Here is a 26,592-nt window from a genome sequence, read left to right as displayed (position 1 = left end):
CGTTCAGTCTCCAGCAGAGGAGGAAACAGCTCTCCTCTGTGTTTCTGTGTGTGAGATCGTTCACTCTCTGAAGCCTAAGGACTACATTTCCAATGAGCCTCCTCTCTCCCTTCTGAAGGAGGAGAGTGGGAGGACAGGGGGAGGAGAGGGGGAGGAGTTTAGGAGTTTGGGAAAGAATGTGAGGAATTCATTTCCTGTCCTGCAGCTCCGAGGAGCAGCAGACATGGAGCTCTGAGACTCTGAGACTCCCCCGATACCCTCACCCACAGGAGACCCTCACCCACAGGAGACCTTCACCCACAGAAGACTCTCGTCTACAGAAAGGTTGAGAGGAAGTGAGGATATTAAGGATGGCAGAGCCTCTGTTGAGAAGGACGTTCTCCAGACTGAGAGGACGAGAGAGGAGGAGCGACAAGCTGAGCGGTGAGACTCTGATAAATACTTCTGTACACAGTACGTATTACTGAGTTAGTATTACTCATCCTGAGGCAGTGCTACTTTATTCTGTGTACATCTGTTCCATAAACACCTCTCTGTTTCACTACTGTCCAAAGTTGACATAAACTCTGTACTGCAGTAACAGTACTCTTACTACAGTACTAATACACAGTAACAGGACTAATACTCTGCTACAGTAACAGGATTAATACTCTACTACAGTAACAGGACTAATACTCTGCTACAGTAACAGGACTAATACTCTGCTACAGTAACAGGACTAATACTCTACTACAGTAACAGGACTAATACTTTGCTACAGTAATAGGACTAATACTCTGCTACAGTAACAGGACTAATATTCTGCTACAGTAACAGGACTAATATTCTACTACAGTAACAGGAGTGATATTCTACTACAGTAACAGGACTAATACTTTGCTACAGTAATAGGACTAATACTCTGCTACAGTAACAGGACTAATATTCTACTACAGTAACAGGAGTGATATTCTACTACAGTAACAGGACTAATACTCTGCTACAGTAACAGGACTAATATTCTGCTACAGTAACAGGACTAATACTCTACTACAGTAACAGGACTAATACTCTACTACAGTAACAGGAGTGATATTCTACCACAGTAACAGGACTAATACTCTGCTACAGTAACAGGACTAATACTCTACTACAGTAACAGGACTAATACTCTGCTACAGTAACAGGACTAATACTCTACTACAGTAACAGGACTAATACTCTTCTACAGTAACAGGACTAATACTCTACTACAGTAACAGGACTAATACTCTACTACAGTAACAGGAGTGATATTCTACCACAGTAACAGGACTAATACTCTGCTACAGTAACAGGACTAATACTCTACTACAGTAACAGGAGTGATATTCTACTACAGTAACAGGACTAATATTCTACTACAGTAACAGGACTAATACTTTGCTACAGTAATAGGACTAATACTCTGCTACAGTAACAGGAGTGATATTCTACTACAGTAACAGGACTAATACTCTACTACAGTAACAGGACTAATACTTTGCTACAGTAATAGGACTAATACTCTGCTACAGTAACAGGAGTAATATTCTACCACAGTAACAGGACTAATACTCTACTACAGTAACAGGACTAATACTCTGCTACTGTAACAGGAGTGATATTCTACTACAGTAACAGGACTAATACTCTTCTACAGTAACAGGACTAATACTTTGCTACAGTAACAGGACTAATATTCTGCTACAGTAACAGGACTAATACTTTGCTACAGTAACAGGACTAATACTTTGCTACAGTAACAGGACTAATACTCTGCTACAGTAACAGGACTAATACTTGCTACAGTAACAGGACTAATATTCTGCTACAGTAACAGGACTAATACTTTGCTACAGTAACAGGACTAATACTCTGCTACAGTAACAGGACTAATACTCTGCTACAGTAACAGGAGTGATATTCTACTACAGTAACAGGACTAATACTCTTCTACAGTAACAGGACTAATACTTTGCTACAGTAACAGGACTAATATCTACTACAGTAACAGGACTAATACTCTGCTACAGTAACAGGACTAATACTCTACTACAGTAACAGGACTAATATTCTAGCTACAGTAACAGGACTAATACTTTGCTACAGTAACAGGACTAATACTCTACTACAGTAACAGGACTAATACTCTGCTACAGTAACAGGAGTGATATTATACTACAGTAACAGGACCTAATACTTTGCTACAGTAATAGGACTAATACTCTACTACAGTGACAGGACTAATACTCTGCTACAGTAACAGGAGTGATATTCTACTACAGTAACAGGACTAATACTCTTCTACAGTAACAGGACTATACTTTGCTACAGTAACAGGACTAATACTCTACCTACAGTTACAGACTAATACGCTGCTACAGTAACAGGACTAATACTTCTGCTACCGTAAAGGTGATATCTAACGTAAGACAAAACTCTACAGAGGAACTATTTATCTTATTTATCAAATCTTTAGCCAATATCTCTCTAATCTTAAATCTTAAACTTCTTACTACAGGACTATATTCTAATTTCATAATCTTACACTAATAATTAATTCTAATAAAAGTTATTTAAGAAACTAATCTCTTCTAAATAACTAAATACTTACTAATAAAATAAATTCTACAAATAAAAACTATATTTTTTTTTTTTAAAACAATATTCTTATGAATATCTTTCTAAGTAACAGGCCCTAATACTCTCTACATTTAACAGGATATATTCTACTACAGTCAGGCCAATACTTCAACAGTAACTACAAGCTCTGCTACAGCCGGACTAACCCTCTATACAAAACAGAACTTATTCTACCAAGTAACAGATAACTCAATAAGGAAAGGCTCTTACACTATTCTTGTACAGAAACAGGACTAATACTTGCTACAGTAAAAGGTATATTCTCTACGTAACAGGCTAATACTCTACAGTAACCTGGACTAAACTTCTTCGTTACAGGAAATATCTGCTAAGTAAAGGATATATCTACTACAGTACAGGACTAATTCTCTTCTACAGTAACACTAATACTTTGCTACAGTAACAGGTATCTAATATTCTACTACGTAACAGGACTAATTACTCTACTAGGGTATGGAACAGTACAAATACTCTGCTACAGTAACAGAAATCAGGAATCTAGTAGTAAACCTGCTACAGTAACAGGACTAATACTCTCTACCGTAACAGGACTAATACTTTGCTACAGTAACAGGACTAATATTCTCTACAGTAACAGGACTATTACTCTGCTACAGTACAGGACTAATACTTTGCTACAGTAAGAGACAAATACTCTGCTACAGTAACAGGGGGACTATACTTTGCTACAGTAATAGGACTAATACTCTGCTACATAACAGGACTAATACTCTAGCTGACAGTAAATCTAGGACTAATACTCTGCTACAGTAACAGGACTAATACGTTCTACTGTACAGGACTAATACTCTGCTACAGTAACCGGACTAATACTCTGCTACAGTAACAGGGACTAATACTTGCTACAGTAACAGGACTAATACTCTACTACAGTAACCGGACTAAACTCTACTACAGTAACAGGACTAATACTCTGCTACAGTAACAGGACTAATACTCTACTACAGTAACAGGAGTGACATTCTACCACAGTAACAGGACTAATATTCTGCTACAGTAACAGGACTAATACTTTACTACAGTAACAGGACTAATATTCTGCTACAGTAACAGGAGTGATATTCTACTACAGTAACAGTACTAATACTCTGCTACAGTAACAGGACTAATACTTTGCTACAGTAACAGTACTAATACTCTGCTACAGTAACAGTACTAATACTCTGCTACAGTAACAGGACTAATACTCTGCTACAGTAACAGGACTAAAACTCTGCTACAGTAACAGGACTAATACTCTACTACAGTAACAATACTAATACTTTGCTACAGTAACAGGACTAAAACTCTGCTACAGTAACAAAACTAATACTTTGCTACAGTAACAGTACTAATACTCTACTACAGTAACAGGACTAATACTCTGCTACAGTAACAGGACTAATACTCTACTACAGTAACAGGACTAATACTCTGCTACAGTAACAGTACTAATACTCTGCTACAGTAACAGTACTAATACTCTGCTACAGTAACAGGACTAATACTCTGCTACAGTAACAGTACTATTACTCTGCTACAGTAAAAGTTCTAATACTCTGCTACAGTAACAGGACTAATACTCTGCTACAGTAACAGTACTAATACTCTGCTACAGTAACAGGACTAATACTCTGCTACAGTAAAAGTACTAATACTCTGCTACAGTAACAAGACTAATATTCTGCTACAGTAACAGTACTAATACTCTGCTACAGTAAAAGTACTAATACTCTGCTACAGTAACTGGACTAATACTCTGCTACAGTAACAGGACTAATACTCTGCTACAGTAACAGGACTAATACTCTTCTACAGTAACAGGACTAATACTCTGCTACAGTAACAGGACTAATACTCTGCTACAGTAACTGGACTAATACTCTGCTACAGTAACAGGACTAATACTCTGCTACAGTAACCGGACTAATACTCTGCTACAATCAGAATCAGAAAATACTTTGGAGCCTGTTGGATTTTCAGAATAAGAGTTGATTCTGAATCCTGATTCATTGAAGTACAGTAACACTACTGCAGAATCAGATACATGGAGTATCCATGTGATGCATTTCAGGAGAGTATTCAGTATCAGACAGAGTAATCTAAAGTACTTGAACATTGTACTCCAGTTCAGTGTACTCCTCCCCCTCTCTCTGCAGTATATATGTATACTTTATATATATACAGCTCCGGAAAAATTAAAAGACCACTCCACATTGTTCTTAAATCTTTATCTCTACATGTATGGCAGCCATTCAAGTGTCCGTTCAATTCCAACACAGAGAACATTTCAGTAGTTTATAGAATACAATAAAAACATAATTTAACTCAAAAGACAAACCTATAAAAAACAAATACTGCTGAAGTGGTCTCTTCCTTTTTCCGCGGCTGTATGTATATGAAAGGTGTTCAGCAGATGGTAACATAGAGTCAACTGTCCTGAACACACACACACATACACACACACACACACACACACACACACACACACACACACACACACACACACACACACACACACACACACACACACACACACACACAAACACACATCTGATGTCAGGAAGCTGAACAGTAAACAGTGTGTGTGTGTGTGTGTGTGTGTGTGTGTGTGTGTGTGTGTGTGTGTGTGTATGTGTGTGTGTGTGTGTGTGTGTGTGTGTGTGTGTGTGTGTGTGTGTGTGTGTGTGTGTGTGTGTGTGTGTGTGTGTGTGTACGTGTGTGTGTGTGTACGTGTGTGTGTGTGCGTGTGTGTGTGTTGTTGTATAATGACAGTTGATTGGATGTTTACACCGAGCAGAGTGTGTTTGATAGAAATACAGATAATGTAACACACACACACACACACACACACAGAAACACACACACACACACACACACACACACACACACACACACACACACACACACACACACACACAGAAACACACACACACACACACACACACACACACACACACACACACACACACACACACACACACACACACACACACACACACACACACACACACACACACACACACACAAGATTTCCCCTCCCTCTCTGAAACATCAGGAACCTCCTTCATGAGGAAGTGTGTGTTGTTATATTTGCAGATATCCAGAAACATGTTGATGTCTAACTTTTTATACCACACAGAGTTGAGGCTCTTATTCTGAAGGAATGACCCTGCTAACAGCCTGGAGACAGGAAGTGCATGTAGTTCCTGATGCCAGGGTCAACCTCTGGGGTACGGTGGAATAGTCAGTCTATCTTAGGAATGTTCCTAATGGAGCGAAATGACCCGGAAGAAGCTCAGTGGCCGCCATGATAAGAGCTGTTGGAATTCTAGATGAGAGGAAAGGAGCTCTGAAGCTTCCTTTATAGCCTCCTTTAGGAAACACTGGACCTTCCTTTAGGAGAGGAAAGGAGAACATGCTGTCCCACAATGCCTTGCAGCAGCAATTACCGTGACGCAGCATCCGGCCGCTCACGGAAACAGAACACACCGTGAGAAATGCGTTCGGCGAAAGTTACGGTGCTGATGAAGCAGTTTCAAACTTATACCGTAACTTTCCAAAGAGCTTGGTTCTGAACGTTCAGCTCTGGATTCATCAAAAGGAGAAATATGAACGTTACTTTTACTGAAAGGATCCAATAGAGTCTCAGAGTCTCTGCGCTGTGTGGGGTTTCTGAAGCCTTTACTACATGTTGAACTGTGATGTCCAAAGTGATAGCTGAAGGCATCACTAGTTTATTATAACTCATTTGTATTTATTATAAATATGTCATATAATCATACCTATTGGATTCATGTGGGTTAATATGGAACTGGGGGAGGTGGGGGGGCTTTGTAATGCAGAGTATCTGTCTCTGCTGTCCTGGTTCATAAAGCAGAAACAGCACCATCAGAGCACGGTGCAGAGGGGAGGCTCTCAGTAGCTTTAGAGGAGCTGTAGTTCCCCACAGCAGACGCTTAAGGACGGCCTTCATCATCAAAACGTGGATAGTGTCGCTCAGTCGGGTTCTCAAAGCAGCCTCTGTTCCTCAGTTCTCCTGTCCACTGTTCCTTAACCCCGGGACGTTTCACACAGAGGTCAAGGAACAGTGGATAGATAGACCATAGGAGCAGATTTATGGACGATTCGACCGTACCCCAGGGTTTTTAACCTTCTGAAGTCTGAACCACACGTTTTCAGTCGACCAATGATCTTTGATGAAGTGAAACACAAGCTGGGATAGGGTTAAAGACCTGTCAATCACAGGTGGTCCGGCCCTAAAGCATACGCTTCTTTATCCTCTATTTTAGTGTAAATGGGATCATTTACTAACATCACAAAACCACAGATTGAGGAGCCCCCCTGCTGGAGACCAGAGGGTCTGCAGCTTTAAGAAGGGTCAGGTTTCTGATTTATAACCCCTGATTAATCAGAATCAGAATTAGAATCAGAATCAGAATCAGAAAATACTTTATTTCTCCCGAACTGGGACATGTTTTTCGTTGCAGCAGCGAAATACAAAAAGAATGTGAGCCTGTTGGATTTCAGAATAAGACCTGATTAATGTGAGCCTGTTGGATTTCAGAATAAGACCTGATTAATGTGAGCCTGTTGGATTTCAGAATAAGACCTGATTAATGTGAGCCTGTTGGATTTCAGAATAAGACCTGATTAATGTGAGCCTGTTGGATTTCAGAATAAGACCTGATTAATGTGAGCCTGTTGGATTTCAGAATAAGACCTGATTAATGTGAGCCCGTTGGATTTCAAAATAAGACCTGATTAATGTGAGCCTGTTGGATTTCAGAATAAGACCTGATTAATGTGAGCCTGTTGGATTTCAGAATAAGACCTGATTAATGTGAGCCTGTTGGATTTCAGAATAAGACCTGATTAATGTGAGCCTGTTGGATTTCAAAATAAGACCTGATTAATGTGAGCCTGTTGGATTTCAAAATAAGACCTGATTAATGTGAGCCTGTTGGATTTCAAAATAAGACCTGATTAATGTGAGCCTGTTGGATTTCAGAATAAGACCTGATTAATGTGAGCCTGTTGGATTTCAGAATAAGACCTGATTAATGTGAGCCTGTTGGATTTCAGAATAAGACCTGATTAATGTGAGCCTGTTGGATTTCAAAATAAGACCTGATTAATGTGAGCCTTCAAAATTGAGTGAAGCTAAACACTGAGTGCATTCAGAGTCACCTCTTAAAGCTGGACTGTGTGTGTGTGTGTGTGTGTGTGTGTGTGTGTGTGTGTGTGTGTGTGTGTGTGTGTGTGTGTGTGTGTGTGTGTGTGTGTGTGTGTGTGTGTGTGTGTGTGTGTGTGTGTGTGTGTGTATCTAATGAATAGTGAATAGTCAGCAGTGTGTTTGGTCGTAAATACAGAGACCTCATTGACATCTGCACTCACAGCTATTTATTCATCATGCCCCCCCACCCTTACACACACTGAGGGTATATTCATAACCACTGTCACGAGGAACATACACACACACACACACACACACACACACACACACACACACACACACACACACACACACACACACACACACACACACACAGTAATCCAGTTTAGTGGTTAGGATGTGGTTCAGAGTGACTGCTCCACTGTTTCAACAGAATAATCATTAACAACAAAAGTGTGTGTGTGTGTGTGTGTGTGTGTGTGTGTGTGTTTCCTGCAGAACCGCCCACTACCTCTCTGACCATCAGCCCCCCCCCAGCGTTGGACCCCCCCTCCCCCCCACATCACCACATCACGGTTGCTAAGATACAGTCGTGGGCGCGGCAGGGCTCTGTGGGTGCGCCCCCCTCCCTGCAGACAGGCTCCACCCCCAGGACCTCCCCAGGTGTGTCCCAGCATGCACCTGGATGGAGTCAGATTCTCCAGGATCAGGTGAGGGTTCAAGATATTGTCTTGTCATATATCCAGTAAAAGGGAGCATGATGGGCCCCCTTTCTGGTTTTGACACCCTCTTTGCCCCCCAGAAGGAGTCCTGTGGGGGGGGTTTGTATGGAGGCCCCGCCCCCTGTCTACCTGTCAGTCACCCCCCTGTCCTGCAGGACCCCACCCCCCCAGCCGGGGGCTCCACAGACGGACAGCGGTCCTACCTGCAGAGCCTGGAGCGCAGCAGCCGGGCCTGGGTTCTGTCCTCAGGAAAGGCCCAGGCTCCGGAGGCCCGAGGACCACAACATGAGGGGGGTGGCAACATCTGGTACAACCCCATTCCCGAGGAAGACGGGGAGGGAGGACCACGCCCTAAGGGGGGGGAGGTGTGGAGGAGGAGGGAGGAACTGGGGGGGGGCAAGGCTTCAGAAACTCCAGCAGAGGGAGCAAACCCGAGAGTTAGCCACCAGACTGATGACATCACAGAGCACACAGGTGAGACTGAACACACCTGAGAACCCACTTAATAAGGTCTGAGGGTACCACAAGCTGAAGAGATGTTAACGTTTTGTTCCACAACAGTACATAGGTCAGTACATAGGCACAAATCATACCTAGGACAGTACATAGGTCAGTACATAGGTCAAGTACACTTAGGTCCAGAACATAGGTCAATAATAGGTCAGTACATAGGTCTGTACATAGGTCAGTACATAGGTCAGTAAATAGGTCCAATCATAGGTCCGACATAGGTCAGTACATAGGTCAAGCTACATAGGTCCAGAACATATGTCATACATAGGTCAGACTAGGACAAATCATAGGTCATAAAATATGTCAGTACAATAGGTGTCAGTACATAGGTCAGTACATAGGCCAGTACATAGGTCAGTACATAGGTCAGTACATAGGTCAGTACATATTTCAGTACATAGGTCAGTACATAGGTCAGTACATATTTCAGTACATAGGTCAGTACATAGGTCAGTACATAGGTCAGTACATAGGTCAGTACATAGGTCAGTACATAGGTCAGTACATAGGTCAGTACATAGGACATACATAGGTCAGTAAATAGGTCAGTACATAGTCAGTACATAGGTCAGTACATAGGTCAGTACATAGGTCAGTACATAAGTCAGTACATAAGTCAGTACATAAGTCAGTACATAGGTCAGTACATAGGTCAGTACATATTTCAGTACATAGGTCAGTACATAGGTCAGTACATAGGTCAGTACATATTTCAGTACATAGGTCAGTACATAAGTCAGTACATAGGTCAGTACATAGGTCAGTACATAAGTCAGTACATAGGTCAGTACATAGGTCAGTACATAGGTCAGTACATAGGTCAGTACATATTTCAGTACATAGGTCAGTACATAGGTCAGTACATAGGTCAGTACATAGGACCAATCAAGGTCAGTACATAGGTCAGTACATAGGACCAATCATAGGTCAGTACATAAGTCAGTACATAGGACCAATCATAGGTCAGTACATAGGTCAGTACATAGGTCAGTACATATTTCAGTACATAGGTCAGTACATAGGTCAGTACATAGGTCAGTACATATGTCAATACATAGGTCAGTACATAGGTCAGTACATAGGACCAATCATAGGTCAGTACATAGGTCAGTACATAGGACCAATCATAGGTCAGTACATAGGTCAGTACATAGGACCAATCATAGGTCAGTACATATATCAGTACATAGGTCAGTACATAGGTCAGTAAATAGGTCAGTACATAGGACCAATCATAGGTCAGTACATAGGTCAGTACATAGGACCAATCATAGGTCAGTACATATATCAGTACATAGGTCAGTACATAGGTCAGTACATAGGTCAGTACATAGGTCAGTACATAAGTCAGTACATAGGTCAGTACATAGGTCAGTACATATGTCAGTACATATGTCAGTACATAAGTCAGTACATAGGTCAGTACATAGGTCAGTACATAGGTCAGTACATAGGTCAGTACATAGGTCAGTACATAGGTCAGTACATATGTCAGTACATATGTCAGTACATAAGTCAGTACATAAGTCAGTACATAGGTCAGTACATAGGTCAGTACATAGGTCAGTACATAGGTCAGTACATATGTCAGTACATAGGTCAGTACATAGTCAGTACATAAGTCAGTACATAAGTCAGTACATAGGTCAGTACATAGGTCAGTACATAGGTCAGTACATATGTCAATACATAGGACCAATCATAGGTCAGTACATAGGTCAGTACATAGGTCAGTACATAGGTCAGTACATAGGTCAGTAAATAGGTCAGTACATAGGTCAGTACATAGGTCAGTACATAGGTCAGTACATAGGTCAGTACATAGGTCAGTACATAGGTCAGTAAATAGGTCAGTACATAGGTCAGTACATAGGTCAGTACATAGGTCAGTACATAGGTCAGTACATAGGTCAGTACATATTTCAGTACATAGGTCAGTACATAGGTCAGTACATAGGTCAGTAAATAGGTCAGTACATAGGTCAGTACATATTTCAGTACATATTTCAGTACATAGGTCAGTACATAGGTCAGTACATAGATCAGTAAATAGGTCAGTACATAGGTCAGTAAATAGGTCAGTACATAGGTCAGTACATAGGTCAGTACATAGGTCAGTACATAGGTCAGTACATAGGTCAGTACATAGGTCAGTACATAGGTCAGTACATATTTCAGTACATAGGTCAGTACATAGGTCAGTACATATTTCACTACATAGGTCAGTACATAGATCAGTACATAGGTCAGTACATAGGTCAGTACATAGGTCAGTACATATTTCAGTACATATTTCAGTACATAGGTCAGTACATAGGTCAGTACATAGGTCAGTAAATAGGTCAGTACATAGGTCAGTACATAGGTCAGTACATAGGTCAGTACATAGGTCAGTACATAGGTCAGTACATAGGTCAGTAAATAGGTCAGTACATAGGTCAGTACATAGGTCAGTAAATAGGTCAGTACATAGCTCAGTACATAGGTCAGTAAATAGGTCAGTACATAGGTCAGTACATAGGTCAGTAAATAGGTCAGTACATAGGTCAGTACATAGGTCAGTAAATAGGTCAGTACATAGATCAGTACATAGCTCAGTACATAGGTCAGTAAATAGGTCAGTACATAGATCAGTACATAGCTCAGTACATAGGTCAGTACATAGATCAGTACATAGGTCAGTACATAGGTCAGTACATAGGTCAGTACATAGGTCAGTACATAGGTCAGTACATAGGTCAGTACATAGGTCAGTACATACGACCAATCATAGGTCAGTAAATAGGTCAGTACATAGGACCAATCATAGGTCAGTACATAGGTCAGTACATAGGACCAATCATAGGTCAGTACATAGGTCAGTACATAGGACCAATCATAGGTCAGTACATAGGTCAGTAAATAGGTCAGTACATAGGTCAGTACATAGGTCAGTACATAGGTCAGTACATAGGTCAGTACATAGGACCAATCATAGGTCAGTAAATAGCTCAGTACATAGGTCAGTATATAGGACCAATCATAGGTCAGTAAATAGCTCAGTACATAGGTCAGTACATATGTCAGTACATAGGTCAGTACATAGGTCAGTAAATAGGACCAATCATAGGTCAGTACATATGTCAGTACATAGGTCAGTACATAGGTCAGTACATAGGACCAATCATAGGTCAGTACATAGGTCAGTACATAGGACCAATCATAGGTCAGTACATATGTCAGTACATAGGTCAGTAAATAGGTCAGTACATAGGTCAGTACATCGGACCAATCATAGGTCATTACATATGTCAGTACATTGGTCAGTACATAGGTCAGTACATAGGTCAGTACATAGGTCAGTACATAGGTCAGTACATAGGTCAGTACATAGGACCAATCATAGGTCAGTACATATGTCAGTACATAGGTCAGTACATAGGTCAGTACATAGGACCAATCATAGGTCAGTACATAGGTCAGTACATAGGACCAATCATAGGTCAGTACATATGTCAGTACATAGGTCAGTAAATAGGTCAGTACATAGGTCAGTACATCGGACCAATCATAGGTCATTACATATGTCAGTACATTGGTCAGTACATAGGTCAGTACATAGGTCAGTACATAGGTCAGTACATAGGTCAGTACATAGGACCAATCATAGGTCAGTACATATGTCAGTACATAGGTCAGTACATATGTCAGTACATAGGTCAGTACATAGGTCAGTACATAGGTCAGTACATAGGTCAGTACATATGTCAGTACATAGGTCAGTACATAGGTCAGTACATAGGTCAGTACATAGGTCAGTACATAGGTCAGTACATAGGTCAGTACATAGGTCAGTACATAGGACCAATCATGGGTCAGTACATAGGACCAATCATAGGTCAGTACATATGTCAGTACATAGGTCAGTACATAGGTCAGTACATAGGTCAGTACATAGGTCAGTACATAGGTCAGTACATAGGTCAGTACATAGGTCAGTACATAGGTCAGTACATATGTCAATGGTGTCTTCAAAAACAGAGTTTGCTAACATGTGTCTAAATGAGACAACACATTAGCCGCCTTAGCTTCATTGTCTCCTCGTTCTCCGCCCCCTCAGACTCTAACCCTACCTCCACGAAGAAAGGTGGCATATCAAGCAGTGTGATTGACAGGCTGAGGTCTCCAGGTACGGTGAGGAAACTCTCCATGAAGATGAAGAAACTTCCGGAGCTCCGGCGCAAACTCAGCCTCCGTTCGACGCGTGTCCGGGGAGGCGACAGAGGGACGTTGGGCGACGAGTCGACCAGTAAAAGCACAGCATTGGCTGCATCAAATCAGAACGTGATCAGCAGATATCACTTGGACAGCTCCGCCCCCCACTCCGCCCCCTACGGAGGTCATCGAGAGCGTGCTCTGCCAAGGGAGGTAAGACAAAACTTAAAAATCTAATGTTGAAAACCCAATAGCAGAGGTTGAAAACCCAATAGCAGAGGTTGAAAACCCAATAGCAGAGGTTGAAAACCCAATACCAGAGGTTGAAAACCCAATAGCAGAGGTTGAAAACCCAATAGCAGATGTTGAAAACCCAATAGCAGAGGTTGAAAACCCAATAGCAGAGGTTGAAAACCCAATAGCAGAGGTTGAAAACCCAATAGCAGAGGTTGAAAACCCAATAGCAGATGTTGAAAACCCAATAGCAGATGTTGAAAACCCATAGCAGATGTTGAAAACCCAATAGCAGATATTAAAAACCCAATAGCAGATGTTGAAAACCCAATAGCAGATGTTGAAAACCCAATAGCAGAGGTTGAAAACCCAATAGCAGATGTTGAAAACCCAATAGCAGATGTTGAAAACCCAATAGCAGATGTTGAAAACCCAATAGCAGATGTTGAAAACCCAATAGCAGATGTTGAAAACCCAATAGCAGATGTTGAAAACCCAATAGCAGATGTTGAAAACACAATAGCAGATGTTGAAAACCCAATAGCAGATATTAAAAACCCAATAGCAGATGTTGAAAACCCAATAGCAGTTGTTGAAAACCCAATAGCAGATGTTGAAAACCCAATAGCAGATGTTGAAAACCCAATAGCAGTTGTTGAAAACCCAATAGCAGATGTTGAAAACCCAATAGCAGAGGTTGAAAACCCAATAGCAGATGTTGAAAACCCAATAGCAGATGTTGAAAACCCAATAGCAGATGTTGAAAACCCAATAGCAGATGTTGAAAACCCAATAGCAGATGTTGAAAACCCAATAGCAGATGTTGAAAACCAATAGCAGATGTTGAAAACCCAATAGCAGATGTTGAAAACCCAATAGCAGATGTTGAAAACCCAATAGCAGATGTTGAAAACCCAATAGCAGAGGTTGAAAACCCAATAAAAGATGTTGAAAACCCAATACCAGATTTTGAAAACCCAATACCAGAGGTTGAAAACCCAATAGCAGATGTTGAAAACCCAATAGCAGATGTTGAAAACCCAATAGCAGATGTTGAAAACCCAATAGCAGATATTGAAAACCCAATAGCTGATGTTAAAAACCCAATAGCAGAGGTTGAAAACCCAATAGCAGAGGTTGAAAACCCAATAGCAGATATTGAAAACCCAATAGCTGATGTTAAAAACCCAATAGCAGATGTTGAAAACCCAATAGCAGATGTTGAAAACCCAATAGCAGATGTTGAAAACCCAATAGCAGATATTGAAAACCCAATAGCTGATGTTAAAAACCCAATAGCAGAGGTTGAAAACCCAATAGCAGTTGTTGAAAACCCAATACCAGAGGTTGAAAACCCAATAGCAGAGGTTGAAAACCCAATAGCAGATATTGAAAACCCAATAGCTGATGTTGAAAACCCAATAGCAGAGGTTGAAAACCCAATAGCAGAGGTTGAAAACCCAATAGCAGATATTGAAAACCCAATAGCTGATGTTAAAAACCCAATAGCAGATATTGAAAACCCAATAGCTGATGTTAAAAACCCAATAGCAGATGTTGAAAACCCAATAGCAGAGGTTGAAAACCCAATAGCAGAGGTTGAAAACCCAATAGCAGATGTTGAAAACCCAATAGCAGATGTTGAAAACCCAATAGCAGAGGTTGAAAACCCAATAGCAGATATTGAAAACCCAATAGCTGATGTTGAAAACCCAATAGCAGAGGTTGAAAACCCAATAGCAGAGGTTGAAAACCCAATAGCAGATATTGAAAACCCAATAGCTGATGTTAAAAACCCAATAGCAGATATTGAAAACCCAATAGCTGATGTTAAAAACCCAATAGCAGATGTTGAAAACCCAATAGCAGATGTTGAAAACCCAATAGCAGAGGTTGAAAACCCAATAGCAGATGTTGAAAACCCAATAGCAGATGTTGAAAACCCAATAGCAGATGTTGAAAACCCAATAGCAGAGGTTGAAAACCCAATAGCAGATGTTGAAAACACAATAGCAGAGGTTGAAAACCCAATAGCAGAGGTTGAAAACCCAATAGCAGAGGTTTAAACCTAATAGCAGATGTTGAAAACCCAATAGCAGATGTTGAAAACCCAATAGCAGAGGTTTAAACCCAATAGCAGAGGTTGAAAACCCAATAGCAGATGTTGAAAACCCAATAGCAGATGTTGAAAACCCAATAGCAGAGGTTGAAAACCCAATAGCAGAGGTTGAAAACCCAATAGCAGATGTTGAAAACCCAATAGCAGAGGTTGAAAACCCAATAGCAGAGGTTGAAAACCCAATACCAGATGTTGAAAACCCAATAGCAGAGGTTGAAAACCCAATAGCAGAGGTTGAAAACCCAATAGCAGATGTTGAAAACCCAATAGCAGAGGTTGAAAACCCAATAGCAGAGGTTGAAAACCCAATAGCAGAGGTTGAAAACCCAATAGCAGAGGTTGAAAACCCAATAGCAGAGGTTGAAAACCCAATACCAGATGTTGAAAACCCAATAGCAGAGGTTGAAAACCCAATAGCAGAGGTTGAAAACCCAATAGCAGATGTTGAAAACCCAATAGCAGAGGTTGAAAACCCAATAGCAGATGTTGAAAACCCAATAGCAGAGGTTGAAAACCCAATAGCAGAGGTTGAAAACCCAATACCAGATGTTGAAAACCCAATAGCAGAGGTTGAAAACCCAATAGCAGAGGTTGAAAACCCAATAGCAGATGTTGAAAACCCAATAGCAGAGGTTGAAAACCCAATAGCAGAGGTTGAAAACCCAATACCAGATGTTGAAAACCCAATAGCAGAGGTTGAAAACCCAATAGCAGAGGTTGAAAACCCAATAGCAGATGTTGAAAACCCAATACCAGAGGTTGAAAACCCAATAGCAGATGTTGAAAACCCAATAGCAGAGGTTGAAAACCCAATACCAGATTTTGAAAACCCAATACCAGAGGTTGAAAACCCAATAGCAGATGTTGAAAACCCAATAGCAGATGTTGAAAACCCAATAGCAGAGGTTGAAAACCCAATAGCAGATGTTGAAAACCCAATAGCAGATGTTGAAAACCCAATAGCAGATGTTGAAAACCCAATAGCAGAGGTTGAAAACCCAATAGCAGATGTTGAAAACCCAATAGCAGATGTTGAAAACCCAATAGCAGAGGTTGAAAACCCAATAGCAGAGGTTGAAAACCCAATAGCAGAGGTTGAAAACCCAATACCAGATGTTGAAAACCCAATAGCAGAGGTTGAAAACCCAATAGCAGATGTTGAAAACCCAATAGCAGATGTTGAAAACCCAATAGCAGATGTTGAAAACCCAATAGCAGAGGTTGAAAACCCAATAGCAGAGGTTGAAAACCCAATAGCAGATGTTGAAAACCCAATAGCAGATGGGTTATTATTAATACAATCACAAGACAAACATTGAAGATACACATTGGAACAGAACCACAATACGGCCACAGAGAGGCCAGGATATAATCCATCTGCCCAGCACTAAAATACAATCAACACTTTTGTGTGAACAGGGTTTTAAATCATTAACAGATGTCACCTGAAAATAAGAAGACATTTTAAACATCAGAAAGGACGTTAAGCGTTGTATGTTTGGTGGTCAATGAGTCCCGTCTGAAGGAGCTTTGAATATGATCTCTGGTTACTGAGGGAATGGAATAAAGTATTGTGTGCCTCAAACCCCTTTTTTCACTCCCTGGACGGACTTGGGTTTCCTGGAGAACATGCATCATTACCATGAAGCTGTTACTGCCACACACCACAGAAGAAGAATTCGGAGCACTGTTTTCACTGGACTCTGATATGCAGCTAGCTCTCACTAACGAGCTAACCTTAGTGTGAATCTAAACCTGTGTGTTTCTCTTTAAGGTTACCTTAGCGACGGGGACTCACCCGAGCTGCTGCCACGGCAACAGGCCCTTCTCCTCACCTCCTCACAGGAGACATGTGACGTCAGCTCGTTCCAGATGTACTCAGGCATCGAACCGCCGAGAAACAGCCAGCGGGTCACAGGGTTACTGACCGTCCACCTGCTGGGGCTGGAGGAGCTGAAGAGCAGCAGGTATTATTATTACCAATAATAATGATATGATATATTATATTTATGCTTTATTGACTATGATATTGTCCCTCAGGTGTTCAGGCAGTAAGCAGGTGTTCCTGGCGATCCAGGTAGACGGAGTAACCAGAGCCAGGACGTCTCTGCTGACTCTCAGAGGCTCCGCCCTCCCTCTGAACCACGCCTTCCACTTGCAGCTGGAGAGAGCCAGACTGCTGCGCCTCCTGCTGCTCACTCCAGGTACTACACCTGTCTACAGCTCACCTGTCTCACCTGTCTGACCTGCCTCACTGTCTGCTGCTCACTCCAGGTACTACACCTGTCTACAGCTCACCTGTCTCACCTGTCTGACCTGCCTCACTGTCTGCTGCTCACTCCAGGTACTACACCTGTCTACAGCTCACCTGTCTCACCTGTCTGACCTGTCTCACTGTCTGCTGCTCACACCAGGTACTACACCTGTCTACAGCTCACCTGTCTCTCCTGTCTGCTGCTGACCTGTTTCACCTGTTCTTCTTCTGCAATGTTAATGAAGGTGTTGAATTCTTCTTCTGTGGTTTTAGCACCTCCTGCAGGAGGACCATCAGCCGGCCCCAACAGGAACAGGGTCTGTGCCCTAGGGGGGGTCTGCATCCCCCCGCTCTTTAGAGGTGAGTTCCAACCCCCCCCCCCCCCCGACTGCTGCACTGCAATGATATATACATTACAATCATGACACATGTGTGTTGTTTCATTAAAGGTCTGTGTGTGTGTGTGTGTGTGTGTGTGTGTGTGTGTGTGTGTGTGTGTGTGTGTGTGTGTGTGTGTGTGTGTGTGTGTGTTTCAGGGAGTCGCAGTCAGCAGCTGTGTGTGAAGCTGGAGCCTCGAGGACTGATCTACCTGAAGCTGTCTCTGCATGAGAACTGGGACAACCAGGTAACCAGCAATACTACAAATACTTTTACTACTACTGCTGAGAGACATCAGGTACTCAGGTGTTTCAGAGGTGAAGTTCTCACCAGGATTCCACCCCCCCACTTCTCCTCCAGTTCAGCTGTGAGTCTTGTACTGCGGACTGGAGGGTTAGGGTTAGTTCTCAGGTGTATCAGACGTAGAGTCAGGACCTGTTTGTCTCAGAAGTAACGTGTAGCCCCTGCTCCCTGTAGTCCTGTAGTGTGTCCTCTGGTCCGGCTAATGTCTTCGGGGTGGATCTGCACCACCTGGTGGAGAAAGAAGGCTCTTCCCCCCCCATCCCCCTGCTCATCCAGAAGTGTGTTGCTGAGATCGAGCGCAGAGGACTCAAGGTACACATGTCCACCTGTCCTACCTGTACACACCTCTCCATATCTACCTGTCTCCCTCTCACCTGTCTGTCCCTTACCGGTCTGTCTCTCACCTGTCTCTCAGATGGTGGGTCTGTACCGGCTCTGTGGTTCTGCCTCAGTAAAGAAGGATCTGAGGGAATGGTTTGAGAGGAACAGCTCAGCAGTCTGTCTCAGTGAGGAACTGTACCCGGATATCAATGTCCTTACAGGTCAGGGGTCATCTGGGGGGTCTTTGGTGACCTTTGAAGGGTGCTCTGTCTTTATCAGGTCCCTTCAGGACCACGTTTTTAATCAATGTCCTGGTGTCCTTCCTGTCCTCAGGTATCTTGAAAGACTACCTGCGGGAGCTGCCCTCCCCCCTCATCACCTGCTCTTTGTACCAGGTGGTGAGGGAGGCCATGACCCTGCAGACCCCCCCGGCTCCCCCGAACACCTCGGACCCCGAGCTGAACCGGAGAACTGTGGAGCTGCTGACCTGTCTGCCACTCCCTGAGAGGGTGAGACCTGTACACCTTATACACCTGTAAAACACCTGTTCTACCTCAGAGAGGTGATCAGCTCTCCTACACCTGAATGTGACCCCCCGTGTCTCGTAGGCCACCCTTTCATTGCTGCTTGACCACCTGAGCCTGGTGGCCTCCCTCAGCTCCTGGAACAGGATGACCCACCAGAACCTGGCAGTCTGCTTCGGTCCGGTGCTGCTCACCCCCACCCAGGAGGCCTGGAGGGTGGGGGGAGGCAGGGGAGGTAGAGGGGGGGGAAAGGCGTTCGGTGAGGAGATGGCTAGCGCTGTGAACTTTAAGAGACACATCGAGGCTCTGCATCACCTGCTGCAGTTGTGGCCAGGTGAGACAAGCCCCGCCCACTTTCACACCTGACTGATGCTATGGATGAAACCCTCAGCTAAATGTAGGGTCTTCCCCTCTTCCCCCCTGTTTCCCCCTCAGTGCCGACCAATCGAGTCCCATCAGACGACCACAGAGACACCTCCCCCCCTCCCTCTCCTGGCCTTACCCAGAACCCCCTGCGGCAGAAGCAGCCTCGGCTTCCTGCTCTGCAATTGGTTCAGAGCCCCGAACAGGAAGTGGTGTCACGCCGCGGTCGGGACGCCCGGTTGGAGAGTCCGCCGCCAATCAACCGGTACGCCGGAGACTGGAGCGTCTGTGGGCGGGACATCCTGTCTGGACAGGAAGCCGACTATGACGAGGTGGCAGGAAGTGACAGCGACGCAGGTAACTGTTAACATCACTTCATTCCCAGACCAGTCCCAAAGAAGGCCGCTTCAGGGGGTTCAGGACGTCCAGTAAAGACTGAAGCTGAGTCTACAGTACATGGTATTAAGTGCAGTACTGTAGATGTGACTGAGACTCATCTGTAGGGGGGGGGTATAAACGGTATAAACGGTATGCGATATAAATTTGGTCAACGATAAAGATTTTGATTATACCGACATATCGCGATAGGTCATTATGTCATCAAATTACGAGAACCTGCAACAACCACGAGGAGGCCACAGGAGTGGAAAAATGGCTGCGAGTAGTGAGTGTATGGAGGTGGAGGAGGGGCTCGTCAAAAAGGCTGGTGCAACGTCCATAATATGTTCATGGTTTGGATTTAAAGTGTGGGATAGCGAGCAGAAAAACATAATCTGCAAAATATGCCGGGCGACAGTGACAGCAAAGAGAGGTAATACAAGCAGTCTGTTCTACCACCTGAAATCAAAACACGTTGTCGAATATGGGGAAAGCCAAAGAATGCGTAAAGTTGTTCCTCAAAAACCAAGTCAGTCTTTGAGTGGAAGTAAACAAGTTGGCTCTACACACCAGGCCTCTATCGCACAGGTATTTCAAAAGGCACACCATATGATAAAAAAACCCAGCGGTGGATTGACATTACAAATTCTTTAGCAATATTTTTGTGCAAAGACATGGTGCCTTTCCAAACCGTGGAGAGAAGCGGCTTTTTAGGCATGGTCAAGACACTTGATCCACGATACGTGGTACCAAGCCACAAGTATTTTAGTGAAGTAGAAATTCCCAAACTGCACGCCGAGGTCCGCGGTCAAGTGGAAAAGGAGCTCCGTGACATAAAACATTATGCGACCACCACAGACTTGTGGTCGAGTCGCACCATGGACCCCTATATCAGCCTCACAATCCACTTCATCGACGACGAGTGGAAGTTGTGTAACAAATGCCTGCAAACCTCCTATTTCCCTGACGACCATGCAGGGGAGTTGATTGCCCAGGGACTAAGGGAAGCGCTTGAGTCATGGGGACTTGACGAAGAGTTGCTGGTATGCATCACCACTGACAATGGCGCCAATGTTGTTAAAGCAGTGGGATTGAATGATTGGACAAGACTTCAGGGCTTCGGCCACAGGCTTCACCTCGCCATCGGTAGGTTTAGCCTATATATTTTTGTAGGTTAATGGCAAGCATAACCGATCCGTTTTTTGCTTGATGCAGTGGCCACTGGTAAAGTTTAATATCTGTTGTGAAAAAATATTGTCGTGAGCAATTCTCTCCTGTAGATTTGACACAATACGAGTCAACTATCAACGGTCATGTCCTTAATATTGTACAAATATCCCACATATTTTTCTGCCAATATGGATGTGTCAAAAAGTCTTCATAATGGAATTGTCTGGATATTGTTTTATCTGGGATTAGACTATGCTGGTATGTAGGTATCTTGAAGTACTGTAGAATTGCTCAGACGTGTTTTGTTATTGGGGCTGGACTAAATGTTTTACAATTTTGTGAACAGAGGCGAGTGTGAAAGAGCCCCGGATTGAGCGTGCAGTTGGCGTGTGTAAGAAAATCGTGGAGAAAATAAAAGGAGAAAAGCAATGGCCAAAGCCCAGGCTGAGCTACACCTGCCTCCTCACCGCCTCATCACAGAGACGCCGACAAGATGGGGGTCACAGCAACAAATGATTGAGCGGGTACTAGAGCAGGAGAAAGCCATATCGCAAGTCTTAAAAGCGGAGAAAAGAAACAGGCACCTGATACCTACTTGGCAAGACCTTGATGTCTTAGAGTCAGTGAACAAGGCCCTCGGTCCACTGATGGAATTTACGGATGCACTCTCTGGAGAAGACTTTGTTAGTGAGTCCTATCTTAAACCTGTGCTCCCTCTCTAGAACAACAGGGTTCTGTCTTCATCTGAGGATGACACAGAACTGACTAAACATATGAAAAGGACCTGTCTCCAGTATTTAAATAAGCACTCTGACCCTGCCACCGATGACCTGCTGGATATGGCCTCCCTCGTCGATCCACGGTTCAAAGTATCACACATAGCCGTTGACCGAAAAGATTATGTCAAGTCTAAAGCAGTGGCAGGAATTCAAGCCCTGCTGGAAAGGCAGAGGCAAGCTGCATCCTCCACAGATTCACCCCCACATGCCAGTACAGGAGCTGCTGAAGAAGTTGGAGAGCCCAAGAAGGTTAAGCGCAGTCTGGGCAGCTTTTTCGAAAAGGCATCCATTCCTGGCCCAGCTGCTCTCCCTGACAGAGACGCCACTGAAGTAGAGCTACAAAGTTACCTGCAGGCACTGGATGTGGATGGAGAGGCTGACCCATTAGAGTGGTGGAAGCTGCACCAGGCTAATTTTCCCAGAGTAGCAAGCCTGGCTCAGAAGTACTTGTGCATTCCAGCTTCCAGTGCCCCATCAGAAAGGGCATTTAGTACTGGTGGCAATATTGTTACATGCCACCAGTCTGCACTAAAGCCAGAGAATGTGGGCAGGCTTGTGTGCTTGGCTAAAAATCTGCCGTAAACCGGTATAAAACTAATGCTCAGTGTTTGCTTTTGTGTTTGACACACACACTGATCTGATCACAAGTCTGATCTAAAGCTATTTGTTTCCAGGCTTGCGTTCAGTCTACCTCTAAAGTCTCCAAAGCTTATTGTTGATTTGCGCTCCATTTGAAGTCATTTTCAATGTTGTGTTTCTATGTTAAGGCAAAAGGTACCTGTTATACTTGAAGTTTCTTATTATTTAAATGTCTGCATGCTTACATTTGGTGTTATTTAAGGAAAGTGAGGGGGAAAGCAGTATTAGTGGTGTCTCATTTTGAAATGAACATAGCCTTGTTTTATTTTTATACTGCTTGGAAGTTAAGTAACAGTGTTCTGTAATGTTCTCTATAATTGCAGTTTTTCACAATAAATTGTATTGAAGTAACATTCTTGACTATTTTAATACTTTAGGAAACAACTTCCTGCTAGAATGCCTTTACTATGGGCATATGGTACCCATTCAGAAACGGTTCTATTGAAATGTACACACCAAAGTATATCGCAACATATACCGTCTACCGCCTATGGTTCAAATTATACGCAATATAAATTTTAGGCCATATCGCCCCCACCTCTACTCATCTGTTGATGTTTCAGGCAGCGGTGATGAAGAGGAGGAGAAGAAGGGCTCCTGGTCTTCATCAGCAGGAGGGGCAGGTCTATATGTGGACGAGTTCCAGGATTTTGACGCTCCGTTCAACTGTCGCCTCAGTCTGAAGGATTTCGACACTCTGATCCTTGACCTGGACCGAGAGCTGGCCAAACAGATCAACATCTGCCTGTAATGGAGAGGAGGAGGAGGAGGAGGAGGAGGAGGAGGAGGAGGAGGAGGAGGAGGAGGAAGAGTATAAAGGGTTGTGACCTCCTTACGGAGGTTTATTGTTCCAAAGATAGAAACTTCCTGACAGAAAGAAGCACATGGATAATTATGCAGAATGATGTCATCAGACCTCCCTCCTCTGATTGGCTCATTCTGAGATTCTTCCTGTCTCTCTGACCAATCCAATCCAGTCTGTGTTCCTGTGTTCCTGTGTTCCTGTGTTCCTGTGTTCCTGTGTTCCTGTGTTCCTGTGTTCTTGTGTTCCTGTGTTCATGTGTTCCTGTGTTCCTCTGTTCCTGTGTTCTTGTGTTCCTGTGTTCATGTGTTCCTGTGTTCCTCTGTTCCTGTGTTCTTGTGTTCCTGTGTTCCTGTGTTCCTGTGTTCCTGTGTTTTTCTGTTCCTCTGTTCCTGTGTTCCTCTGTTCCTGTGTTCCTGTGTTCCTCTGTTCTTCTGTTCCTCTGTTCCTGTGTTCCTCTGTTCCTCTGTTCCTGTGTTCCTCTGTTCCTGTGTTCTTGTGTTCCTCTGTTCCTCTGTTCTTGTGTTCTTGTGTTCCTGTGTCCCTCTGTTCCTGTGTTCTTGTGTTCCTCTGTTCCTCTGTTCCTCTGTTCTTGTGTTCTTGTGTTCCTCTGTTCCTCTGTTCCTCTGTTCCTCTGTTCCTCTGTTCTTCTGTTCCTCTGTTCCTGTGTTCCTCTGTTCCTGTGTTCTTGTGTTCCTCTGTTCCTCTGGTCCTCTGTTCTTGTGTTCTTGTGTTCCTCTGTTCCTCGGTTCCTCTGTTCCTCTGTTCCTCTGTTCCTCTGTTCCTGTGTTCTTGTCTCCTCTGTTCCTGTGTTCCTGTGTTCTTGTGTTCCTCTGTTCTTGTGTTCCTGTGTTCCTCTGTTCCTGTGTTCCTGTGTTCCTCTGTTCCTCTGTGCCTCTGTTCCTCTGTTTCTGTGTTCTTGTGTTCCTCTGTTCCTGTGTTCCTCTGTTCCTGTGTTCCTCTGTTCCTCTGTGCCTCTGTTCCTCTGTTCTTGTGTTCCTCTGTTCCTGTGTTCCTCTGTTCCTGTGTTCCTGTGTTCCTCTGTTCCTGTGTTCCCGTGTTCCTGTGTTCCTGTGTTCCTCTGTTCCTGCGTTCCTCTGTTCCTGTGTTCCTGTGTTCTTGTGTTCCTGTGTTCCTCTGTTCCTGTGTTCCTCTGTTCCTGTGTTCCTCTGTTCCTCTGTTCATCTGTTACTGTGTTCTTGTGTTCCTCTGTTCCTGTGTTCCTCTGTTCCTGTGTTCCTCTGTTCCTGTGTTCTTGTGTTCCTCTGTTCCTGTGTTCCTGTGTTCCTCTGTTCCTGTGTTCCTCTGTTCCTGTGTTCTTATGTTCCTCTGTTCCTCTGTTCCTCTGTTCCTGTGTTCCTCTGTTCCTCTGTTCCTGTGTTCCTCTGTTCCTCTGTTCCTCTGTTCCTGTGTTCCTCTGTTCCTGTTTTCCTGTGTTCCTCTGTTCCTGTGTTCCTCTGTTCCTGTGTTCCTGTGTTCCTCTGTTCCTGTGTTCTTGTGTTCCTCTGTTCCTGTGTTCCTCTGTTCCTCTGTTCCTGTGTTCCTGTGTTCCTCTGTTCCTCTGTTCCTGTGTTCCTGTGTTCCTCTGTTCCTCTGTTCCTGTGTTCTTGTGTTCCTCTGTTCCTGTGTTCCTCTGTCCCTGTGTTCCTCTGTTCCTGTGTTCCTCTGTTCCTGTGTTCCTCTGTTCTTGTGTTCCTGTGTTCCTCTGTTCCTGTGTTATTGTGTTCCTCTGTTCCTGTGTTCCTCTGTTCCTGTGTTCCTCTGTTCCTCTGTTCTTGTGTTCCTGTGTTCCTCTGATCCTGTGTTCCTCTGTTCCTGTGTTCTTGTGTTCCTCTGTTCCTGCGTTCCTCTGTTCCTGTCCTGGTTCCTCTGTTCCTGTGTTCCTCTGTTCCTCTGTTCCTGTGTTCCTCTGTTCCTGCGTTCCTCTGTTCCTGTGTTCCTCTGTTCCTGTGTTCCTCTGTTCCTGTGTTCTTGTGTTCCTCTGTTCCTGCGTTCCTCTGTTCCTGTGTTCCTCTGTTCCTGTGTTCCTCTGTTCCTGTGTTCTTGTGTTCCTCTGTTCCTCTGTTCCTCTGTTCCTCTGTTCTTGTGTTCCTCTGTTCCTGCGTTCCTCTGTTCCTCTGTTCCTCTGTTCCTGTGTTCCTCTGTTCCTGTGTTCTTGTGTTCCTCTGTTCCTGTGTTCCTCTGTTCCTGTGTTCCTCTGTTCCTGTGTTCTTGTGTTCCTCTGTTCCTGTGTTCCTCTGTTCCTGTGTTCCTCTGTTCCTGTGTTCTTGTGTTCCTCTGTTCCTGTGTTCCTCTGTTCCTGTGTTCCTGTGTTCCTCTCTTCCTGTGTTCTTGTGTTCCTCTGTTCCTGTGTTCCTCTGTTCCTGTGTTCCTCTGTTCTTGTGTTCCTGTGTTCCTGTGTTCCTGTGTTCCTCTGTTCCTGTGTTCCTCTGTTCCTGTGTTCTTGTGTTCCTCTGTTCCTGTGTTCCTGTGTTCCTGTGTTCCTCTGTTCCTGTGTTCCTCTGTTCCTGTGTTCCTCTGTTCCTCTGTTCCTGTGTTCCTCTGTTCCTCTGTTCCTGTGTTCATCTGTTCCTGTGTTCTTGTGTTCTTCTGTTCCTGTCTTCCTCTGTTCCTGTGTTCCTCTCTTCCTGTGTTCCTCTGTTCCTGTGTTCCTCTGTTCCTGTGTTCCTCTGTTCCTCTGTTCTTGTGTTCCTCTGTTCCTCTGTTCCTCTGTTCCTCTGTTCTTGTGTTCCTCTGTTCCTCTGTTCCTGTGTTCCTCTGTTCCTCTGTTCCTCTGTTCTTGTGTTCCTGTGTTCCTGTGTTCCTCTGTTCCTCTGTTCCTGTGTTCTTGTGTTCCTCTGTTTCTGTGTTCCTCTGTTCCTGTGTTCCTCTGTTCCTCTGTTCCTGTGTTCCTCTGTTCCTCTGTTCTTGTGTTCCTCTGTTCCTCTGTTCCTGTGTTCCTCTGTTCCTCTGTTCCTCTGTTCCTGTGTTCCTGTGTTCCTGTGTTCCTGTGTTGCAGGGATAGCGTTCATTTAATTGAATCTCGTCAAAGTCCAAAACGCCCCAGAGACGCTCTCAGTATAAATTATACAGTTCTGAGA

The 26,592-nt window shown here is 43.8% G+C and overlaps 1 protein-coding gene across 1 annotated transcript; it reads left to right on the top strand.

Moving 5' to 3' along the window:
- Positions 1–203: 203 nt before the first annotated feature.
- On the top strand, positions 204–23,482 carry LOC134870485 (rho GTPase-activating protein SYDE1). The gene is given in 15 exon segments (XM_063892669.1): positions 204–423; positions 8,318–8,529; positions 8,622–9,015; positions 13,154–13,405; positions 13,408–13,461; positions 17,376–17,568; positions 17,642–17,805; positions 18,129–18,215; positions 18,392–18,480; positions 18,711–18,848; positions 18,952–19,078; positions 19,191–19,366; positions 19,466–19,715; positions 19,817–20,101; positions 23,274–23,482. Coding segments are annotated over 15 exon segments (2,682 nt in total). The 5' UTR covers positions 204–350; the 3' UTR covers positions 23,462–23,482.
- The last annotated feature ends 3,110 nt before the right edge of the window (positions 23,483–26,592 follow it).

This window comes from Eleginops maclovinus, chromosome 10 (genome assembly GCF_036324505.1).
Source record: "Eleginops maclovinus isolate JMC-PN-2008 ecotype Puerto Natales chromosome 10, JC_Emac_rtc_rv5, whole genome shotgun sequence".
Classification (NCBI taxonomy): domain Eukaryota; kingdom Metazoa; phylum Chordata; class Actinopteri; order Perciformes; family Eleginopidae; genus Eleginops; species Eleginops maclovinus.
This window is presented reverse-complemented; position numbering and strand designations above follow the sequence as displayed.